Consider the following 22,855-nt stretch of genomic DNA (forward strand, 5'->3'; position numbering starts at 1 on the left):
CCAGTGAGAGTAGGATCAGAATTGAGCCTTTTGATTTTTAAGTAACTACTTAATTACCATGCAGGAAACCAGAGCTCGCTGGCTCCACAGTTCAGCTGAGGTTAGGAGTGCAGCAGGCAGAAGCTTTGCACTCCTCCATACTGAGTCCTCCAGACTGGTGAAGGGGTAGAGCAAATGCTCTCACCAGCCCTTCCAGACACAGAGGACGACTGGGTGGACTTCCTTTTGACATCAGAAATGCGTGACACTGCTCCCAAGAAAAGAGAAAAATGGAAAATCTCCAAGTCTGGGTCACCCTCCCCCAGCCCTGGGAACCTGACACTATGGAAACCCCTTACAAACAGATTTCTACACACAAGCTTGCTGTGACAGTCTGTCTGCTTACTAAATACGACATTATACAGCATCTTACAAATTGGAGTGTACAAAGTTGGATGCTGTGTACGTCTACCACACAGGCATGTTCTCAGTGAGTCACCCGTCATGACCACAGGCTGCAGCACATGAACTCCCAATCTGTTCTCAGGAAAAACTCTTCACTGTGCAGGTAATGAAGTACCAGAACAGACTGGTAGTAGAATCTCCTCCCCTAGAGACATTCAAACTCATCCGGAGAAGACCTTGAGCAAAAGGATCTAAGTTTGAAGTTAGCTCAGCGTTAAGCAGGAGGCGGGATTAGAGATCTCTAAATTATTCTGTGATTCATGCTGCAGCGAGCCTGATTACACAGAGCGTGTCGTTCCTCCGTCTATATGGTCTCTTATGAAGTCTTTCATACAGACACCAATTTAGTAATCGCCTGGTCCTCTGCATACTAGCTGTTTTAAGAGGGAACGTTCAGACTCCTGCTACAACATACTGTAATTACGCACTGAGTAAGGGAATATATCTGATGCAATGGATGCACCCACAACGCATCGTGTCTAAGCCCCCTCAAAACCAAAGCACGCACAAAAACTAAGCTAAAATTAAACGTGCTTTTCCTCCCACTGCACAACTCCTATTGCAGAAGTATTTCTCCCCAGGAAACTGGAACATGCAAGGCCTAGAGCAAGGCACTTCTCTAGAATGAAGAAGACATGTCCCATCCCAGTCCGTCCTTAGACCTGCTGTGCGACAGGCAGGAGGAAACCTTGCCTCTTCCGTGCCTTGCCTGTCCAGACCATTTAGCATATAAACTCTTCAGGACAAGGGCTTCTCTGCTATGAGTCATAAACTGTTTAGTGCCTAATGGTAAAGCCTATAGACGCTTAACATAATACAATCATGTCACTTAAAGGCCATTAGTCTCCAGTCTGAACAGCACTTTTCCAGTCACAAAGGGGACCTGCCAACTCAGGACGTCAGGATAAAGAACGTGGGTGGCCAGTCGGGTCACTGGACTCACAGACACTCGACGTGAAGCCCCAAGCAGGACGGAGCCCAGCCAAACAGCAGGGTGGGAAAGCCATGGCAGCTCTAGCAATCAAAGAGCTTTATCTTTTGGGCTTTCTTGGACCACTTGAATCAGCTGAAAGGTCCTGCTTGCCAGGTGAAAAAACCTCTCCACTTCCAGCCATGCCTGTACCGCCTGCAAGGGGGGCAGGAGCCCCTCATTCACACAGAGGGTCTCCAGACTTCTGCATCACCTCTCTTCCCACTCACTGAAGCAGATCATTTATCTACAAGAAAACATGCCATTCTGTCTTGTAACGCTGTTTGAAACCCTCTTCTTTCCTGACACTGTCTCTGACCTCCTCTGGCACCACATCATCCAGGTCTACTCTCTCAACTGCCTTCTGTGGTTGCCTCTCCTTCCCTCTCCTTGCTAAAGGGAAGAGAGAAATCCTATAAGGAGCCAGTGTGACGGGGCAAATCCCTGCCCTGTCCCCTCTGATGATACACAACCCAAAATTACACACACAACAGCTCCACAGGCTCTCAGCACAGCCTCCAGGCTGGCAGCAGCAGGGAGCCTGGTACGTCACGTAACAGGGTCTGAGCACAGTTTTTCTGTGCAGTTGCAAATTACATCTGCATGAGGGGAAAGGAAGTTTGTCTTTTCCTTGTGGGGAAGAGACCGCTCCCCACCTCCAAGCACAAGCTGCCATTAGTATTTGCTTCGCCAGAGAGAAGGAGCAGTGAATCCTCCAGAGCAAAGGACAAGTGCAGCAATTAGGATGCAGGGGCTGCGGGAGCTGTTTAACAGCACGACCCGGAGGTCAGTGCCGCCGACTCCCAGCCCTGCATAAATATTGTATGAGTTGGGGAGAGGGGCTGTTACAGCCACCCTCAGCGCCAGCCCTCCCCCCTCCATCGCCACTCTGCATCTAGCTAGATACGCCAGCGACATTATTTACAGATGTGACAGTGGGGAAAAAATCACTTGAGTAACTAGGGGAATGGGAAACAGGGCTGCTCGGTGGAGCAGGAGCCTGGGAGCAGGCTCCCAGCCACACCTTCTGCTTCCCCTTGCAGAGTGCTCCTCTGCAGGGGTAGCTGCCAAATGGCACAGCCTGCTCTCAAACCAGATGATGAAATACTACCAAGAACAAGGAAAGGAAGCCGTGAGCTCCCCTTTCAAAGGTTGCCCAGGGGTTTGGATTATCAATGCTGCTGAAGGACACTTATCAGTGTCTTATCAGTATCCCTTTGGAGGGAGCTTTATAGCAATATAATGAGAGGCTTTATAGAGACCTTCCCCTCAGAATCTGTCCATGTAAGTCTGCAGAAGGGTCCCTACTCCAACAAAGCCACAGCAGCCTCATCCCTGCAGAGCCTCCCCCAGCTGCTCTGTTTGGTACCAACCACCTTTTTCACCCGTGACCTGTCTGCTGTTTATTCTCTGAAGGATCATCTCCACCTGCAGTTTCAGTCACGCTGATCAGCACCGTCCTAACTGCATCCTGGAAGGATCTCTCATTCCTCTGCCCATTTTTTTGCAGGAGATGCCAGTCAACTGCACTTTTTCCATGACGGTCGACAGAAATACAAGCCTACTTTCAGGTTCACCGAGACTGGAGGGTCCCAAGGACAAGGACACAGGCCATTCTTCAACTGTACCAGCAGTCCATGAATTCCTAGTGCAACACAGCTAATAAACGTTACTGCCCCAGGCAACACACAAGAGCTGCAAGATAGGAAATGAAGCTTGGATGTGCTTCTGCCCATGATACCACTCCAGAAATTCCTCCACTGCTCTGTGGCTGGCTTCTGAATCCAGGGAAGGCAGAAGCCCATTCTTACCATTCCCAGCTTTCCTGAACTCACTGTGCAACTAATGGGCTTTAATTACTGATGGCAAAGGCAGGGAAGGGAGAAAAGAAAGAAAAAGCCAATGAAAAGGGAATGATGCGGGGGTGGCGGTCGCCAAAGGTCTCCGAAGATCGTCCCTCAGCCTAGTGCAGAGAAAGAGCCCCTAGCCGCTCTGCTGCTCCCACGGCCCTGCTCTAATGCTCCCTGACATGCCTCTGAAGACAGCGAGCTGTTTGCAGTCACCACCGTGATTTGTTAGTAATTATTTTCACGGTGTCACATTGCTGTCACTCTCTTAACAAAGAGACAGGCAGCCTGAGGCTGCCTGCGAGAAAGAACCAGCAGAGAAAAGGAATTGTCAGGCACCCAGGGATCCTCTTTGCTTCCTGGGTTTCACAACCAGAGTCCTTTACCAGCTTCTGAAGAAACTTCTGAGGAGAAGTGGCAAGTCAGAATCATCTCCCATCCTGGTCACAGCAAGAGGAATTAATTACTTAGCCCCCTCCTAATTTCACCTTACCTGTAAATCCAGTGCAAGACCCAGGTGCTTAGAGCCCCTTAAGCCAGCGATTTGCTTCAGGCCTGCAGCAAACACAAAAAACTTTGGCAATTGATGACTTTTAGCATTTTCCTTGCAAGCTCCAATATCTTTTCATGTGGTCTTGCCATTAGACCACGCTTCCTAAGCATGACAACCCTGACGGAAAACCCCTGCTTAAGCCTATCACCCTCACACACATTAACCCTCCACACCAGACACGTGTGCTCCCCTTCACCAGTCTCATTAAATCCAGCACACCGCTGTGCTCCACGTGGCAGCAGCATTTCACCTGGCATTTCACAATGCCAGGGGACCTCAGCAGCTTCCTCACACGTGAAATACACAACCTAATGGCTTGCCATCTCTGTTGTCTCATACACAGCATGGTGACTTGACAGGAACCTCCCCTTGAATCACACCTCCCATCCATCCATGCATGCATGCATCCATCCATCCATCCCTCCCATGCCTGCTGTGCAACTGCAGCCATCCATCCTTTGGCTGACTTATCAGTCCAAGGTAATCACTCCTTCCCCAGAATGCGGGGAGCTTGCTTGGGCCCTCAAGAAATGGAAGCTATTTTAGTACCTGAAGTGTCACACAATTTAAAGATATAGAGATGAAAGACTAAGACATCTGGCCAGCCAGCCCTTAAAGCACCCTTGTTCTCTATGAAGAAAGCAAGTGGACTTCCTCCAGAGCAATTCCAAGCTTGAATTACTCCCAGCAGAAGCATTTTTCCACCGCCTGCTTACTGACGACACACAAGGGTCAGGCCCTTGCAGCCATGGGGAGACTTGGGTATTAATTCACCCTCTTAGCACAGGGAGAGTTTGGAAATATTAAGCCTCACAGTCTAAGCAAAACCCTCCTGCAATTAACTGCATGGAAGAGCACTGACTCAGAGGGCAGCTCCTTTTCAGGGGTCCTTTTAATAACCAAGAAATGGCACATACATGCTGTGAAGAATTAGGATCACCATTGGGAAGCTAAATGGTCCATAAAATGTAACAGTTCTCTTCAGAGCTGGGAGCACAGTGAGCTGGAAGAGAGGTCTTGGCAACCTCCCACCAGCCTCCTCCTTCTGCCCAGTTTGCAGGGGACACATGTGACTCCAGGCAGGGACAAGGAGCTAAACTCAGCTGGTGCCCAGGCACCTCCAGCACGCTGGCTGATGGTCAGCACCGAGACCAGCCTCAACACCCAGATGGAAAAACTGAATCAGGGGAATTCGAGATGACCGAGAGGCACCTACAGAGGGAAGATGAAGAGTGTCCCAGAGTGCAAGTGCTGGGCAAAGGAGAAAGCCCTGCTTGAAGAGAGGCAAACAAAGCTGGTGGCACAAAGGCAGGACAAAGTCCTGGGCAGCACAAGCTTTCTGCACGCAGCCCTGCCAGCACATCGCACTGCTTCCTCAGCTTTCTTCCCCACAACTCCTCTATTTTGCTCTTTCTTCTAGTACCACCCTCTGCATGCCTCATGTCATTGCTAACGCTTGGTCCAGAGCAATCTCTGAGCCCAAGATACCATCTTCGAGGTGCCAGGCTGAGGGCAGCACCCTGGCCAAACACGCAGAACAAGGTGACTCCAACATGGAATACACTCAGCTCAAAAAGTTAGTCTGCAGCTCTGGCGTCCTCCTGAGAGTCCTGCACACACCCAAACATCCACTGCTCAGGATACGGAGAGTCACTGGACAAGGCACAGGAGAATACGCTGGAGGGAAAATACCAGGGATGACCTCAAGATGGCCCAGTAGGTCTTTGCCAGCCAGGAGCTTCAGGAGAAAAGGGACCGAACCCATCCAGGAAAATGGCTCCCAACAGGAAACAAACATGCAAACAAAATAAAATGCTTTCAAGAAAGCTACTGACTCACACAAGGCTTGAATAGAGCAAGTGAAAGGTGAAAGATGCTGCTCCCAAGCTGGCAGTATTTTTCAAGCAGTGCTCTCTAAGCAGAGAAGCCATGAAAGCACCACTCCCAGCCAAGCCACTGGGAGGGCAGCACTGGTGCCAACACACAACTGCTTGGCTGCAGCTGGGAAGTAAAAAGAGCTGGGATCCAAAGGGAGACAGCTGACATTTTAGCCCCAGCATGAAACAGTATGGCTGTCTAATGCTAGAAAAAATAAGCTTTTTGAAGTGATAAAAAATAAATAAATAAAAAAAAAAAAATCACACCTTGTGAATCTAATCCTATTTTTCACACACACCGCAGACAACAAAACTCAGATGGCAAACAGCCCTCCAGTGGCTTGTCCTCTGCAGTCCTCAAGACAACCAGCTTTTCAGCTCCCCAGCACAGAGGATAACCATGATGTTGAGTTGCTATTAGAGGCTCTGTCATACAGAGAGAGACCAGGGCATGCTTTCTACCAAATATCCATTATAGACCCATTGACTTTGAAACTGTTTTGCCTGAATTCATTACAACACAACACAGAATTCACCTTAGCAATTCCTGCTGCAGAGGGAATTATGGTTCCTTACTGTATGAGCAGAGGACACTGAGACCAACAGCTTGCATTCAGTTCAGCGTGACTGTTTCCAAACGCATCCTGAGTTAAGTTACCCAGGGATGGAATCTACCTTCTCCATTCATTACCCCATCACAATGGTTCAGTGCTGGAAGTACTTGATGCAATGCCCATCTCAATCCCACCTACACTGTAAATTTATTCCAAGTTTCTCCACCATCTTTCATGCCGCTTCCAACTTCTTTGGTCCTAATTCCCAGGCAGCAGAGTCTAGAGTCTGTGCTCCCCAGAGTGCATTGGGCATCACAGCTCAATAAAACTGTGGTCACTACAGCCCTGACCATGACAAATGTCTTTGCTATGACATGCCAGACAAGTAGCAGACCTGAAGGTGATAGTCCATTGCACGATGAACCCTATGCAAAGAATTCATGTCCAAAGCTTAACCCAAAGGCATTCCCAGAGTCACACATCTCAGACAACATAACTTGCAGAACCTCATGCAACCAGCGGATTTCAAACAAAGGCAAGAACAGAAGACAGCCAGGGGAACTGCTGCAGAAGGATAACAAAAGTCAACTGTACTATATTCATTTTAAATAAGAGTGTACAGAGGGGGAACCTTAAAATCCAAAATTTATTTTGTGTAAGTGATACCATTTCCTTTAAAAACAAAAAGCTGGACTGCAGGTCGCAAAAGTGAATGGGGTCAGTGCTACTCCCTGTAAGTGCTAGAGAAGAGCATGCTCACAAGGCTGTCTTGCTTAGCTGCAGCAAAGCACTTTAGAATGTAATTACATGAACGACTCCATCAGCAAAGCTGACTCGAAAGGTTCCTGACCCTGGATACTCAGTCCTGTCCCTGAACTGTAGTTCATACCACCCTCTTCCTTCAGCCAATGTAACTGTGTGAAGAGATACACACCATAGGCTTGGTCAGCAAAATGATCCCCACTAAAAGGGACGACAACAACAACAAGCTAATCCAAAGATCTCAGCTGGAAAGGAATTGTTTAATTATTTTTAAACATGTATTACTATGTTATCTTTCTGTTATCAGCTCTTTCTTGTCACTTAGAATCACCCTCTGAACACACCTCCTGCCCTGCTGCCACCCAACCAGCCCACCCTATGCCTCCTCCTGCTCCACAGCTACTCAAGCAGCCTCACTCACTCCATTCAGTGACTGTCTGCAATTACTCCCCCAAGCAAAGGCTACCAACCCCCTCGGTCCTGTGATAAAGAACAGCACGCACAAGGGACACTAACACCATCAATCCTTCTTCATTCAGGACCTAAGGCTGATCTCAAACCAAGCCTCCAGGATAGAAGGCTGGAAAGACCAAACCATTGCCACACTTGGTGCTGGTCTGAGAAGGCAAGCATCCTCCCAGCCTGTGTAACTTGAAGAGAAAGAATTAAAACAGTAAGATAAAATTAAGCAATGGTATAATTTACTGCTCAGAATTTACTAATATGCAGCCTAGGCAGAGCACCAAAGGCAATAAACATTTCAAGACACTTCACTGTGTTTTATCACTATATTAGTGAGTACTTGCCTTTTAACACTTATTTAAGAAAATAAAAAAACTTCTGAGCAGTAGTTTCCTGTAAAGACATAAGTTAGCATGTTCTGATCAGCCACAGTAAGTGCAGTACAAGCACCTTCACATCAGAGGTATACAGACCAAAGCCTATATACATTTTTACCTATGTTAATGCATTTGCAGAACGATCCAAAACTGGAAGGATTAACTGATGTTCTTGACATTAAGGTGCGGGTCTGAGATGCAGCACATGTGGCTTCAGCTCCTTTCTTTGCCTCTGCCTGCCTGCACCACCATAGGCATATCACTTAACCTCACCATAGCTCAGCTCTGTAGCTATGAACACGCAGTAACAATCCTTCTTTGGTTGCCAAGATTAATTCACATTGTGCTTAAGAGCTGGCAAATCGGTTCCATACACGGAGGGAGGCAATCTGACATTTCAGAGGAGATAAACCACACTAAAGAGCTTACATTACAAGGGCTCAACCCTGGCAGACACCGAGTACCCTCTTTTCCACTAAAACAGTCTCCTGCAGTCAGCAGCTCCCTCAGTCCTTCAGAGGCACGTTACCCTCACCACCCAATGCCACATCAATGCAAGTTGCTTGCTTAATGACTAGTGGCAGTTCTATCCTGGGTGCAGGATAAGGTCCAAGCACTAAAGCTGACTATGCCAGGTATCTGAATCCATCCCTGGAGCTGTTAAACTTGGAGGATAGCTCCTTGCAACAGGCTAAAGGAATCCTCCCGCTGAGCACTCGGAGGCCCGAGGACCGTGTGCCTAACGAGGCTGTATCCCCACTCATATTTTAGCTTGGCAGGTCTGGTGCTCCTTTCATCTTTTGCTTCAGGTAGCTCTCTTTAATTAATAACATTTCTGAGTCGACACAGGGAACTTTCCACCCAGAATGAATGGCCTTCTCTCATTAGAACCATGACTTGTCATGATGTATTCAAGAGCGGGAGTGTGATTCATTCCCTTGTCTGGGAACGAGGGGTGTTGCTGGGGGGTGCGGGGGGAGAAGAGTCTCTGTAATGAGTGACTGATATTTGCTGAAGTTGATATGCGACTCTGTCGGCTTGAACTGTCTTGTCAGGACAAGCCTTCAGAAAGGTGATGTTCCTACTCAAGAGGTTTTCCTCATTAAAGAAATTGCATCTTAACAAGAGGGAAGGGGAGGGGTGGCAGCAGAGCTGCTGTCTCCCCGACTCCAGCCTGGTTCACACACACCGAGCACTGAAAGCCGGTTGATCCAAGCACAGCCAGCAGAGGATCAGCACTCAATTTCAGAGCCCTATTGCGCAACGGGCTCTCTCCAGCAGCAACCAAATCCCTCCAACAGGGACTCTCCTTCTGATGGTGCACCAAGCCATGACATAGCCTTTGGTGGCATGGCTGAGGACCTTGACTCATGCTGAACCACCATGAGCTCTTCCCAGATGCTTGGTGTCCTCTTCTGGGCACCCAGCTCCTTGTAACTAGTGCTCCCTGTTGTCAAAGGGAAACCAGACAAACAGCAATGTGATCTTCCAAGAAAGCTCCAATGTTCAAGAGAAATCAGGTCTGTAGTCACATAGTGCCTCATTCCCTGAAGAGCCTTGAGCTAAGCAGAGGCTTCACAGGTCCTTTAGCAGTTGAGTTTCCATTTGAATCCTGCAGACTCAGATACAGCTAGACATCAACATCAGAGAGCAATACCCTGACAGTCACTATACCTTTGGTGCTTTTCTTTGAGCTAGGAGCGTTACACATACTGCAACTCCTGGCTTTGGCAGGGCTATTTCCCCACCTTGTCCCCACATCCACCACTTGGCAGGCTCATAGATTCCTCCTCTTTGTTCCAGCCACTTCCCACATCCAGCCTTCTCACTCCACTGTGCCTCCCAGTGACCTGGCACCTACTGGAAGCCCTCACAGCAGACAGGCCTGTCCAGAGAATACCATGCCTTGGTTCTGCAACAGCACATGCAGACAGAAGCCAAGCTAAATGCCCAGGTCATTGTTGGAAAAGTCAGGAACAAGGCTGCGTGGTGTCCCACCAACAGCCAAGCTAAGGACAATGGAGGACAGGAACTCCAAACCACACAAGACACTGGGTAAGAGGACTGCAGCTTGTTTCTCAGGCAGCTGTGCAAGCAGCTGTCATTAACTAAGGAAGCTGAGAAAAAAAAAAGAGCAGCAGAGTTAGGAACAGACCTGCCCCAAGTCACTGCTCCCTAAGCCAGGAAGCACTGCACTCGCCTCACTGTCCAGAATTCCTCTAGAACCTAGTGGGGTTTCTACCACTCAATGCTTCCACCATCACACTCCAAACATGGACAAGCAGCAGCACCTCCCCTCCCACGGCCCCAGTGCTTTCCATGCCCAGCATGTGGCTTCAACATGGTAGCAAAGGGCACCAGCTACACCACAAGTCTTGTAGGGAAGCGTGGGGCAATTCCCTGGAATACCTCCTAGTTGTTCCACTTCTCTGAGGCTCTATCTCCCTGTCTGAGCAGCCTTGTTTCAGCTCTCTGCCTTCCCTCTTTAAAAAGAGATGCGCAGTTCTGCTTTGCTAAACCCTATTTGGCAATGTGTCTAAACACACGCAAACTTAATTAGTTCAGGAGGGAGACTCGGCATTTGTGGTGACGGATAAAAGTAATGGGAAATGAGACAAGTCAGAGCTGGCAGGGAGTCCTCACTCAAGGCTCATTCACTGGCACAGCACTAATCAGATGTGATGCTACATGCTGCGGCACCCAATCGGCGACGGAGTGGTGTGATGTGCTACTCACCAAGCGGCTGCAGCCAGACTCCCACTATCCATGTGGTTGGAAACACAAAATGTATTTTCTGCTTTGCCCTGGAGACGCTTCAGGATTGAATTCTGAAGTTAATGGTTTAAAAAAATTTTTTAAAAGGAAGAGGGAGAAATGAACCACTCGCTGCAACCTCATGGCCAGGAGTGGAGTCTTCTTTTCCAGCTGACTAGTGAGGCACAATCCATGCGAGAGACCACTACAAATGGTGAATTGAATATCTCTGCTCCAGAACTGCATGTCCTGCTGAGCCAGCTCACCCCACAACCCTTATGGCTCAGCAGAAACGGGACTCATCTTTACTTCTATTTGCCCATTGTTGAGCTCTGAAGAAAAAAAAATAAAATTCCAGAGGGTTGCCCAATTCATACAGACACTAAGTTAACATGTCAATATCTGGGAACTTTGTTATCCCACTGTGAAAGTGATGGAAAGATGGGCTTTGAGCAAAGATAACTCTGTTCCTCACAACCACCACCAAAAGTGGTCAACTGGACTCTCAGAAGAGCAATACAGGAGTAAAGAACTGAGAAGAGAGAACAGATGAGAAAAAAAAGTTTAGCACATCCCTGCAGCTATCTTTGTGCTGGTCTCTAATAAAATTTTAAACATGATACATAAAGAAAAATAAGCCTCGCTCTTAATTTAAGCCAGTAACACAGGAATTGGCAATATATACAAGCTCTGGACATGGCCCCAGCAGAGACCCAGATTTTGATTCAGAAGCTCACATACCACACTCCTGTGCTTGTGCGGCTGCTTTGATCCTCATATCTCATGTCTCACTAATCACACCAAGAAGAGGCAAGGAGCTGCCACTCTACAAAGACCACTCTGCAGGGAAGAACTGGTGCTGATTGCTCCCAGGCTGAGTGCAGTTTATTTAGGCTTCTGACTTGGGGAAACCAATGTCACACTGAAAACCAAGTAACACTACTAACGAGTTGTGGATGTCAGTTTAGCATTGGATGTGTCAAGCCCATGCTTTACCCGTGTGATAACAACAGGAGTCTTTATGAAACACTGTGGAAATGAAAAGCTGAAGCGAGATTATAGAAATCCAAGTGAATTCAGCACAATACAACACTGATCCGCAAACACTTTACAGATTAGACTAATCTAATTTTTAGACAATTAGCTCCATTTTTTGAAGTAACATTTTTAGGTGGGTGGTCTAGCTATTTTCATAACAAAACATGCACATACACTGACACTTGCAGATCCCAGTGCAGGTCCCCACCTAGTACTCTACAGATACAGTTGCCCAGCTGATGAAGATGACCTTAATGACAAGAACACTAATGAAGCATGCCAGACATGGCTTCTACTCTCTTTCCAAAGACTACTCTGATTCACATCCAGTTAGTGTGCCAACATAACAGAGAGAAAGCCTTGCATGCAGAAGCCAGGTAAGGGCCATTGCTTGATTTGGGTGTTCAGAAATAGAGTTCCATGTACATGCTCAGAAATATCCATCCCTTTGGGAAGTATATTGGATTAAAGGGAAAACATCATAAAGCTCCAGTTAAACCTTTCTTGGGGTTCTGAAGGGATTCATTCACTATAGGGAATATCCTAGGCAGTGATCTTGCACTTTACCCAGCACCCACCTGTCTTCTTAAACAACCCTCCACTCCCAATTATGCATGGCAAACAACAATTTTCCTAAGAAACAAAGACTAAGGACAGTTGGAGGCCTGTAAGGACAAAGACGTCCACACTACAGGCAAACATAGAGCAATAAAGCCCAGAAAAATCTCCCTCCCCTTCCATACTCACATCACTTTCAAATCCCAGTCTCCACAGGTCACAAAAATCGACTTGACGCTGGGATCTAAGAGGCCTTCCTTCGCCATCCACTCGTCAACCCTCTGAAAGGAAGGCAAGAAAAGGGGATGAGTTTTGCAGAGACAGGCCGAGCCACAACAGTTAAACTCAGATAAGCTGCTTGCAATCAAGGGAGAAGAAAATTGTGATCTTATCCACCCTCTCCCTCTCTCTCGTCTCTCTTTGCTTGCCATCTCAACAACAGCACGTTTGAACCTTTGAAGATTTCCGATAGGAGACATCAGGCAACCACAGCAGAGATGATCTTATCAGGCACTGCAGCAGCTCTGCTCGTGGAGGGATGGAAGTTGTGCAGCGTTAACGGGACAATACAACGGCACTGTTACCTGACATTCCTCCTCCACTTTTCCTCTCCCTGTACCAAATGGGCTTGTGGTGAGCGTAACTTGTGTCCCCTCCATTGAGGGTAAAACACAGACATCCTGGGATGGCATCCCTCACCTACAGCATTTCTCACATGCTCCAGTTCATACAGCTCCAAAGGGTTAAGGGAGAGATGGGAGAAGTGAAAGGGCTTGGTACACACAGACACTGTGAAGCAGTAACAAGCAAAGCCACACGTCCCCTTCCTCTCCAGGCTGGGTCTCACTTTCCTCCTTGAAGTTTTGTGTAGGTGCTTGATCAGGGTACAGTGTGGATTTAACGTGAATCCCCTATTCCTGATCAATTTCCCATTGGGACAGATGTTCTGGATCCACTTCAGAAATGGGCCACGTTAATCTAGAAGATGCACATCTACCTCGGGGATCAACCAAGAACTAACCTCAACTAAAACCCCTGCACACACACTTATTTCAGCTAGAATTAGCAAATGACATGCCCAAAATCTTCTGCTGGCAGGTAACAGGCAGTCAGCTGCTATATACAGCCTCACTAGCAGAATTTCCAGTGCTTCAGCAAGAGAAATCCCTCCTCTTTTTCCTCACTTGACACCTTCGGCTCCTGAGTAAACTAGCATGCACCAGAAGCTGCCTGACCCCAAACCCCATTTTAACCTAGAAACATGCTGCTGTATGAACACATTTTCAGTCCAAATAAAAAATAAATAAAAATCAACAGAAATGTTTCCACACTCTAAAAAGTTCCTGTAGAAGCAGAATGAACCATTTTCTGTAATACTCCAGCAGCGATGTACATTCACCCATCCAGGCGAAGAGGGCTCTCTCTCCTGGGGAAGCAGACACAGGGACCCACACGCTTACAGACACATGCTGCTGCTATGTGTTCTCTGGAGAGCACCGAGTTGGGAGTCTGCATGGATGCAAGATGTCACCTTTGCAGAGCCTCATGTCACTGCTGCAGCCTTTCCATCAGAGGATGACACTTCTTTCTGCAACCGATTGTACAACAGCCCTCTGGAGTGAAGCTCCCCCGAAAGCAGCATCCAGCCTCTCAGCCACACTTCTGCCGCCCTTGGGCTGCCAGGATCTGTCAGCTAGCCCTGCACGAGGCTCCCCGAAGCAAGGGACAGCAGCAGTAACCTTTCTAAACTCCCTGATGTGAGCGCCCATGAAATGCTGTCTCCATGGAGGATTTTAAAGCCTTTAATTTGATTTCCTCAGATAAGCAATTGTTGCAATTATTCTGATTAGGAACAATTAGGTAACACAGCAGTAGAAATCCTGACAGAGACAATGCATTGAACACCAACCTGCAGCCCAAGCAGGCTGTGCTTGCGGAGGTTTCCTTCACTATTCGACTACCAACAAAAGCTATTGATGGAGAAATACTTCCAAGCTAATTAAGCCCTAAATGCTGTAGGAATTCAACATTAAGCAGATGGCATTATTAGGGCTGTATCTGCATTCGCATATCCTCCAGATTAGATTTTAGAGGCATTTTCTTTCTATACTACATGTATTATTGAGCATTTAAATAGGTAGAAAAATTAATTTAATAAAGTGCTGAGGGAAGGGAAAGAAAATGAAGGCAGAAGCTCCCGAAGCAGTGGTCTCGAGCCATGTCTCAGTGCTTTAAAACTGGCTCAAGCAAGAATCGCCTCTTCTCCTATCTCCTGGCAGGAGTTTGGATATCTTGTCAGCACCCTCGACATGAACAGCTGGAGATGACAGATCAATGGTTCGATACTCTCAGCAGTGTGTCACCAACGTGACAGCAAATGTTATTCTAATGAAGCTGTAATCATAGTCAAATTACGCGGTTCGATTCTCAGCAAGGGGAGGGTGCAGGGAAAGAGATGAAGAGGGGACAACAGGACCGGAGGTCAGAGTTCAGGAACTAAAGGTTACTCTGCTTACCTCAAGCACTTGCTGAAGGCTTGGCTGCCCATCCACCATGCCTTGAATAATCCCAGTCAGCTGAAACGAGAGACAAACAGAAAGCAGGCGTCAGAGCAGCACTCAAAAGATCATTAGAGAGGTCTCCTCTCCTGTCCATCTCGCTGCAACCAAAACATGCTCCTGTGACCCACATGGACACCGTGGAGGAGCCAGATATAGCAGAGCGACCCTGGCAGCTCCCCAGCCACAGGCAAGGGCACAGCTTCATCCCAAACACAGAAATGTAGGGGATAAAGCATAAAGCAGCAAACTCTAAGCAGGGCAGGATGCACTTGGGGAGCAGTGGTGCCCTCTGCTTCACGTACCGGCATGATGCCCAAACGCTGCCCTTTCTCAGGTGTATTTCACCAGTTGTGATGTTGCCTTGACTTACACAGGCAGTGGTAATTACCGGGGTCTCTGGTCATTCCCCTGCTATTGCAGTGACACCAAAATTACAGAGTGTTACATGAACAGAATAGACCACTACTGGTGAGTGAGACCCAAAGTGGACCCAATCATTCTCCCCTGCGTTGACAGCCAGTATGTGCGCCTTTCCACAGTCCATCACGGCATCACCCTGCATTTTAAAATTGTATTTAAAACAACGGAATGAAATTGGAAGAAAACCCACTTTATTCCAGAATCCTGGTCTACTCTGTTTTTCAGGAGGTTCCTTAGGAACAGGTCCTGCCAACAGAAAGTCCTACTGACTGTACCTGGACTGCTTGACTGTTTAAAGCTAGACACATGCATAAAAAGATGCAGTCTCATGGGTCTCTGCCTGTGTCTGCCCAGGATAGCTTGAGGCACATGGAAAACAGATAATTTTTCTGTCTACCTTCCAACTGACAAAACTGACTTTTAACATATTGAATATCGGATGTCAGTAGCTTGCCATCAATGCACCCAAGTAATTAAAAAAATCATTATTAAAACAAGTGCACACTACAGGATTTCACTTCATACGGCACTTTCCTGAAGCTACACATCTCACACGTTTTCATAAAATAAAGGTCAAACACAGCCTAAGAGCATGCCCTGCTGCCTGCACACACATCCAAGCCTTCAGAAGCCATAGCATCCAGTTGGAAGGTGCTGACAGACCCCACCACCACCCAGGAGTAACTCTTCCATGCAGACCAGCTCAACTTACTCATAAAACATAAGCCCTCTCAAAAACCACAGGGCTCTGCTTTATTAAATGTGTGGCAACTGAAAAAAGCTCAACGGTTTCTACCTTTCCGTTTCTTTGGCTGCTTGGCTTACAGCACTGAATTCGGAAGAAGGGGAAAAAAAAAGAAAAAAGAGATTAAACTCCAATTAAACTGTAATTACATTTAATGAATACCAAATATCTGACTCACTGAATAAGCTGTAAGGGAAAAGATTATTTTCTCATAGTGACTTCCATGGAATGGTAATATATACCTTTTAGGGAAAGTATTTTAATTTTAAGAATGCAGAGTTCCTCTAGGTGGGTTTCTCAAGTTCATCAAGCCATTATGAGGTGGAATTTTAAGGAAGTGGAGGGACACTCTTTTATATTCCAGAAACTGGTTTTATATTAATCTGTATTTTAATTGGGTAACAGCTGCTACCTACAGACTTTCCATACTCTGAGAGGCAAACAGATTCAAGAGATTAACGCACGGCTCTATAGAGCAGTTTTTAAAGCTCACTGACTTCTTTTTTTGCTTTTCTTGCCATCTTTCTCTCCATGTATTCACCTGCAGAGGTAGACAGCTCAGCTACTGCAAAGTGCTGGCTCTGCTTCTCAGAGGGCAGCACAAATCACACCTCTGGAAGCAGCTGAAAGATGAGCTTTTGGGAAAAGATCATTAAATAGTTTGAGTCGGAAGGGACCTTTAAAGGTCATCTAGTCCAACCTCCCTACAATAAGCAGGGACATCTTCAACTAGATCAGATTGCTCAGAGCCCCATCCAACCGGGCCTTGAATGTTTCCAAGGATGGGGCATCCACCACCTCTCTGTGCAACCTGTTCCAGTGCTTCATCACCCTCATCGCAAAAAATTTCTTCCTTACACAAAGTCTCAATCTACCCTCTTTTAGTTTAAAACCATTATTCCTTGTCCTGTCACAATAGATCCTAGAAAAACATCTGTCACCATCTTTGTTATAAGCACTGCCTAAGTATTGAAAGGCTGCAATAAGGTCATCTGAGATCCTTCTCTTCTCCAGGCTGAACAACCCCAGCTCTCAGCTCATTTTTTGTGGCCTCCTCTGGACTGGCTGCAACAGGTCCATCTTTCCTGTACTAAGGATGACAGGCAACCTTTCAGTATCACAACCAGCACTTATGTAAATGCCTTTAACTGCTCATGGCTCCTTCAGGACTGCATCTGTTTGGTGCCACATCGCTGATGGCCATGGGAGGAAAGGGTGAAATGGCCTCATCCAGACATTCCCATCAGGAAGGAGGGATGGGAAGGCAGACACAGAGATCCCACCAGAGTCACTGCTTGATTTTGCCCAGGACTCCTTCCCTCCCAGGCCAAGCAAAGTACTGATTTATCCATACAATAACACATGCATGCAACAGTCATGCTGCAGAAATCACACACATGAATACAAAGGGAAATACCTGCTTCATGGGTACATTTCAATACAGGTCAGAGAGTGCTCAAAAGGGACCTGATTTCTACTCTCTCATCCTTTCTGTTATCAGTTATGTCCATCTGTAACACCCAACCTAGTGTATTGGGTCTCTGCAGCATTATCTGGTCTTGCAGTTTTGATAGTAGAAAAACATAAAACTGAACAATTGTAAAGTTTCACTGGTGATTCCCAAGAAGCACATGGTACTTGGGAACATAAACAAGCTATAAGGCATTTATCTTTTTGTACTTTTATTGTCTGTTCCTTCAGGAAAAAAAAAAAAAAAATCAATAAAAATTAATCATAAAAAGAGAGCAAAGTACCATGAAAAAGCCTGTACAAGCACCTTATGTGTAAAGGGAATCTTTCACTGAAGCTCCTGGCATGAACTTTCTTGGGCATCAGAAAAACCACTTGCATCTTCCAAAAGAGAATGATGAGCTTTATATAACTAACACCAGCTTTTAACCACTTGCAAGCACTTCCACCCTCTCTGTGTAAGCATTCAGCACAAGCCTCATTATAACCAAGCTTCATGACCCGTTGTTTTACAGGTGGTCAAGAGAAAGGGGACCAGATAAGGGCTACAACGAGCCAGCACTGGAAGACGTGCTCCTGGCCATTGGTGTGGGGAGTCAGAGGAACCTCCCGTAGCCAGGGGACACACCAAAAGCTAAGCAAAGGGATGCCTTGAGGGTGACCATGAGCTTTCTACTCTTGCAGACCCCCTTCCTGTGCCGTGCTGTCTTCTTCAAGACGGAAGAGGGATGTGAGAGGTATTCCAGATTGAAGGAGTAGTGTCAAGCAACCCCAATAATCCTCCCACATGCAGTTTATACCAAGCAGTCCCCTTGCTTCCTGGCAAAAGCAGCAAGTGAAGGAGAGCAGGGAAAACAGCAGCACAGCAGACAGGCTCCCATATAATGTCAACACCACTGCTTTTCCTACAGAGTTTATCTGGGAAACCATCGTATTTCTACTCCAAGACAGTTTGCTGATTACCTAAGCACTCGTCTCTGGTGTACAATCTGATAATCAAGCCTGGTCTTTCTTTGTAGACAAAGAGGCCAATAAATCTCACCCTTTGTAAGTAGAGGTGCCTAGACAAAGCCCTTTACTGGCATTTAGCAAAATGGGTATTTTTCAGAAAACATAAAACAGCTGAAAGCTGATGGCAAGAGCTGGAGCTGTGCAGGCAACAGCTCCGCAGGAGCTGGACACACAGCATGTCCTGGCTGTGTCCCTGGGGTGTCAGGGGAACCCACACCAGCAGCACAGAGCTGACCGCTGCACCTGCCTACCAGGAGCCACCGACCCCACAGGTCTATACTGCAGCCTCCACTAAAAAGTGGCTGCAAATGCAAAAGGATATTTTTGGAACTGTTTAGTAAGGTCCTTAGTACAACTGGCTCACCTGTTTCTCTTAGGGCAGGGTTTCAAAATTAGCCCCAGATGTGGGGCCCAGGGACGAGGCCAGTTCCTCCTCCAGCAGGATCACACTCCCTGGACCTCATGGCAGCCCCTGCAACAGGCAGGGGGACAGCAGGGGCCACGCTGTGCACCGAGCAGCACGGTCATAGTGGGGGGCTGCCCAGGAGCCAGTGGCTTCCAGGCTAGGATTAAAACCAGCTCCCTATCCACACTGTAACAGAGAGGTTGACAAGCCTGGCAAGTTGGATCATTTTGTGCTACCGATACACACAGGTCGGGGTTCTGTGACCATTTTTTTGCCTGCTGGCCTCAGCACTGCCCATTTTTATCCAACTCTGGACACAAGACACCGGACCGAGGTCAGCTGCAGAGCCTGTAGCACAATGCTGCAGCTGGGACACCCATGCCCATCCTGGGGACTCCTGCAAATGCACAGCTGGCACACACACACGGCTTCATTTGCTTGAGGGCTCCACGCTGGACACACAAACCTGTAGAGACACAGATAGCTGCTCCAGGCTCCTGTGAGCAAGAGAAGACAGAGAAACCAGCACCACAGTGCAGGAGCATTAAATGGGCTGAATGTCTCGGTCACAAGCCTGAATTCAGAGAACCTCTCAATGTCCTCAGGCTGCAGCAGGCTGGAGGCTCCGTTCAGCTCAGACAGCCACACAGAGCAAGTCACACAGGCTCTCGCACAAGAACAGAGCTGCTACCGTTAGCAGTTGGGGGGAAGGACACAACAGAAGAATTCCCAGAAAAAGGAATTTTGGTGGGAGTTGGTGAGACGACTTCTCTCTAGAATTTAGACATGCAAAATGAACATTTTGGGCTCTACTCTAGAAGATGGCGTTGCTGTTAGCAAAGATCAGGTGCAAGCTGTGAGATTTATCACATTTGTACAAGCATATGTCCAGCAAGTCTCATGGGGATAAGGACAGCCAAAGTAGTTGTCCAGCCTTTTAGCATTAAGGTTGCAAAACTGTTTCCATTATAACCCTCTCTTTTTTTCCACAGATTTATAGCTTTCTGAAAGCTTCTCTCCTGGGAATAATGTTTTCTGTGCTTAGCTTTTTTTTTTTTTTCCTTTTTTTTAAAAAAAAACGTTTAAATAAAATTCCTTCAGATGGTTTTTAGTTACAAGAGAATAAAAAAAAGTATTTGTTTTTACAACGTGGAAATATGGAAGGGGCTGGCTGGTCCTGAAGGAGACTCCACCTAACACAGAGGAGTCATTTTTCATCAAGTTAGTACACATGGGACAAGCACTTCAAGGGCTTAAATCTGCAACCACGGAGGTCGGAGAAAACACAACACGGTGTCGATGATCCCAGATGAGACTTGGACAGAAAGAAGAACATGAATACCCTGATTCTCACCGTCAGTCACTGAGCTGGCCAACATCGAATCAGTGGAGTGACAGAAAAAAAACCCCAAAGCAAAAAGAACTTAAGCTTTGTTTTGATGGTTACAGCAGGGAAGAACACACTTGCAGAAACAGTTAACTTTGTGTTGAATGAAAAAAAAAAAATCACCAAAAAAATCCAACAGAAAAACAACCCCTGCCCCCCTATTCCTTTGAACTCTCAGGGATCACATTTACCATCTTTGTCCTCTCATCTGTACCTGGGGAAAGGTGGCCACAGCTCAAGAGCACCTGTCCTCAGCAATGAGAGTAACCAAGTAACAAGAGGCCACTTCTCCAGCAATCATTTCAAGTGCTCCACAAGTACGACATCAAAAAGAAAGCCTTAAAAATACAGGCATGGGTTATCCTGCCACTCTGAAGGGCTCATCAACAAGAGCTGCCAACATGGGAGAGACATTTAGAGCCTCTGAACCCTGCAGCTGTACAGCACCTTCTTCCTTCACACCATGCCCTGTTTGACCTTCCCCACCAAATAGCAGCACAGTAAAATCATGAAGAGCTCACATAGAGGCTACAGGATTTGGAGCATCAGCTAACATGTCTGCTTTTATTTTGTGGTCACCCAGTTAGATGTTCCTCAGTCGTAAATATAACTACACCTTAGTTAGCAGATCATAGCTAGAGTTATTTATGCATCCAAACTGAGGTCTTCACATGGTACTGCCATGACAAAAAGTTATTCCCCTTGTCCTTAACTCAAGACTGGCATGACACGCTGCCTTGCAGCTGCACCATGAAAAGGCAACCCCAACCCCTGGTGCAATGGAAACCTGCTTCCCAGGGAGACTCTTGGAGCACCAGGGAACCTTTGCACTTTACCTCTGTACAGAAGGGCGTAAGCTGGGGATGCACCACAGGCTGAACATACATGTGAAAGGTGGATTCGATCTCCATCGTCCTGCCATTCAGCTTCAGGATAGGGAATTCGATGATTTCCTGAATAGGGCAAAAAGAAAAGCAGCTGTTCATTTAAAACAAACAAAAAATGAAGATGGAAATGGTCCTGTCTAGCAAGCTCGCTGTAAAAAGAAGGGCCTGACAGTCCCAAACAAAACCAAGTCCAACACAAAGCTCTGCAATACAAGTGGGAAAGTGATGCAGGAGCACAGAGGACGATGCTGATGCTCATCACAGCCAGGACAGGCAGCAAGGAGGTCTCTGTGCTCAGCACTGCAACTGCACACATCGTTGCCAAAGCTGAACCTAAGGAAGATGGTCTAGCACCACTCGCACGCGTTACTGTGGAACACGGAGATGTACTGGCAACGGGCTCATGTCTGTTTAGCAAGGACATCCCAGGGGCTGTGCCCTCCCCAAGACCAGTGCCATCCTCTCCACCTTGCCATCCTTTTGGAGGACACCACCAGACAGGCAACAGGAGCTATGGCATGAAGCACCTCCTTCCCAGGAGAGCCTGAGGAGCACTGCTCTCCTCCAGCAGAGTGAGGAGAAGAGCTGGAAGCCACCCCTACAGGCTATGGCACAGTAGCAAGTCGTGCTTCATCTTCCTCTTTGAAGCCAATTTACGCTGATAGGGAAATAAAAACATTCCTTCGTCAAATGAATGTTCAATTATTTGAATAATCAGCAATCAAAAATTTACATGGACCTGTTAATAAAAAGTTTAAACAAATCCAGTTGCGATGGATTTCTCAATTATTAAAAAATATACATGAAATTAAAAAAGCCGACCACTGAATAAAAGCGATAAAATCCTTTGTGTTCACCCCCCTCCTTCTCCACTCCCTTTTCTCCTTCTAGTTTAATGTAAGAGGAGAAGTGACAATTTGTTTGGTGTCTTTAAAGAATAATTTGTCTATGTTATTTAATAGAGATGCATGGCACCGAGGTTCTGGAGTGCAAATGAGCCCGCTGAGTGATATCCATGCAACAAGCCTCTCAAATCACTTCTGGAGAGAAACAGAGAGAGGGAGAGAGAATAAAAAAAATATTGCTTTTTAATATTCAAAAACAGTTTGCAAAATTTAATCAAAGCAGAGCAAAAGCTAACATTTTTACCACTTTGACATTTTTATTAGCGCTTTCATAAATTTTTAAAACATGAATGGAATTAGTTTAACAACAAAAAAAAACTGCCTGAAAACATCTGGAAGAGACAAATAAGAAATAATAAAAAAATAAAAAAAAAAATCCAACTCCTGTGAGTAAAATTAGCATGTGGAAAATGCAGCCGCCGCAGAGGAACTAACAGTTTTTGGACCCTGGCTGCAACCCTCATGATCTGCAGGCGGAAATTATCGTGAGGTCATACATATAAGCTGACGACATCACCACCCTGGCAGACAGAGGGAGGGCAAGAAGTTGGGTGGGTAAATGGAACTACAAATAATTTAAATATCCAGGAGAAACACCCAGTTTCCACGGTGGACAGAGCCTGTGGCCACAGCAGAGCAGCTCCCCAGAGCAGCAGGCAGACAGTCCAGCCCAGGGCATGTGGGGAACACGTTCTGCTGAGATGGAAAGTCAGAAAAAAAAAAAAAAAGGTAAAATAAAGTGTTAACAGTGCTGAAGTGCCTAGGTGTAGACACAGAGCAGTCGAGCTGCAGGGGACACAGGGCTTAACCATTTCCCCACGGTCGGCCGTGCAGGCTAAGGCAGAGGGGAGGGCTGGCGCATCCTTC

At 46.8% G+C, this 22,855-nt stretch overlaps 1 protein-coding gene across 4 annotated transcripts in view; it reads right to left on the reverse strand.

The window, feature by feature from the left end:
* The window catches only part of ERI3 (ERI1 exoribonuclease family member 3), a 134,953-nt gene that overhangs the window by 88,907 nt on the left and 23,191 nt on the right, over positions 1 to 22,855 (reverse strand). For all 4 annotated transcript variants that reach the window (XM_042803340.1, XM_042803350.1, XM_042803346.1 and 1 more), the window contains exons 3-5: positions 21,033 to 21,149; positions 14,713 to 14,772; positions 12,386 to 12,477 (exon numbers count right to left, since the gene is read on the reverse strand). In XM_042803340.1, the coding sequence (XP_042659274.1) occupies positions 12,386 to 12,477; positions 14,713 to 14,772; positions 21,033 to 21,149 (269 nt within the window). The remainder of the gene's footprint in view (positions 1 to 12,385; positions 12,478 to 14,712; positions 14,773 to 21,032; positions 21,150 to 22,855) is intronic.

This window comes from Tyto alba, unplaced genomic scaffold, assembly GCF_018691265.1.
Source record: "Tyto alba isolate M040663 unplaced genomic scaffold, T.alba_DEE_v4.0 Super-Scaffold_1000006, whole genome shotgun sequence".
Lineage (NCBI taxonomy): Eukaryota > Metazoa > Chordata > Aves > Strigiformes > Tytonidae > Tyto > Tyto alba.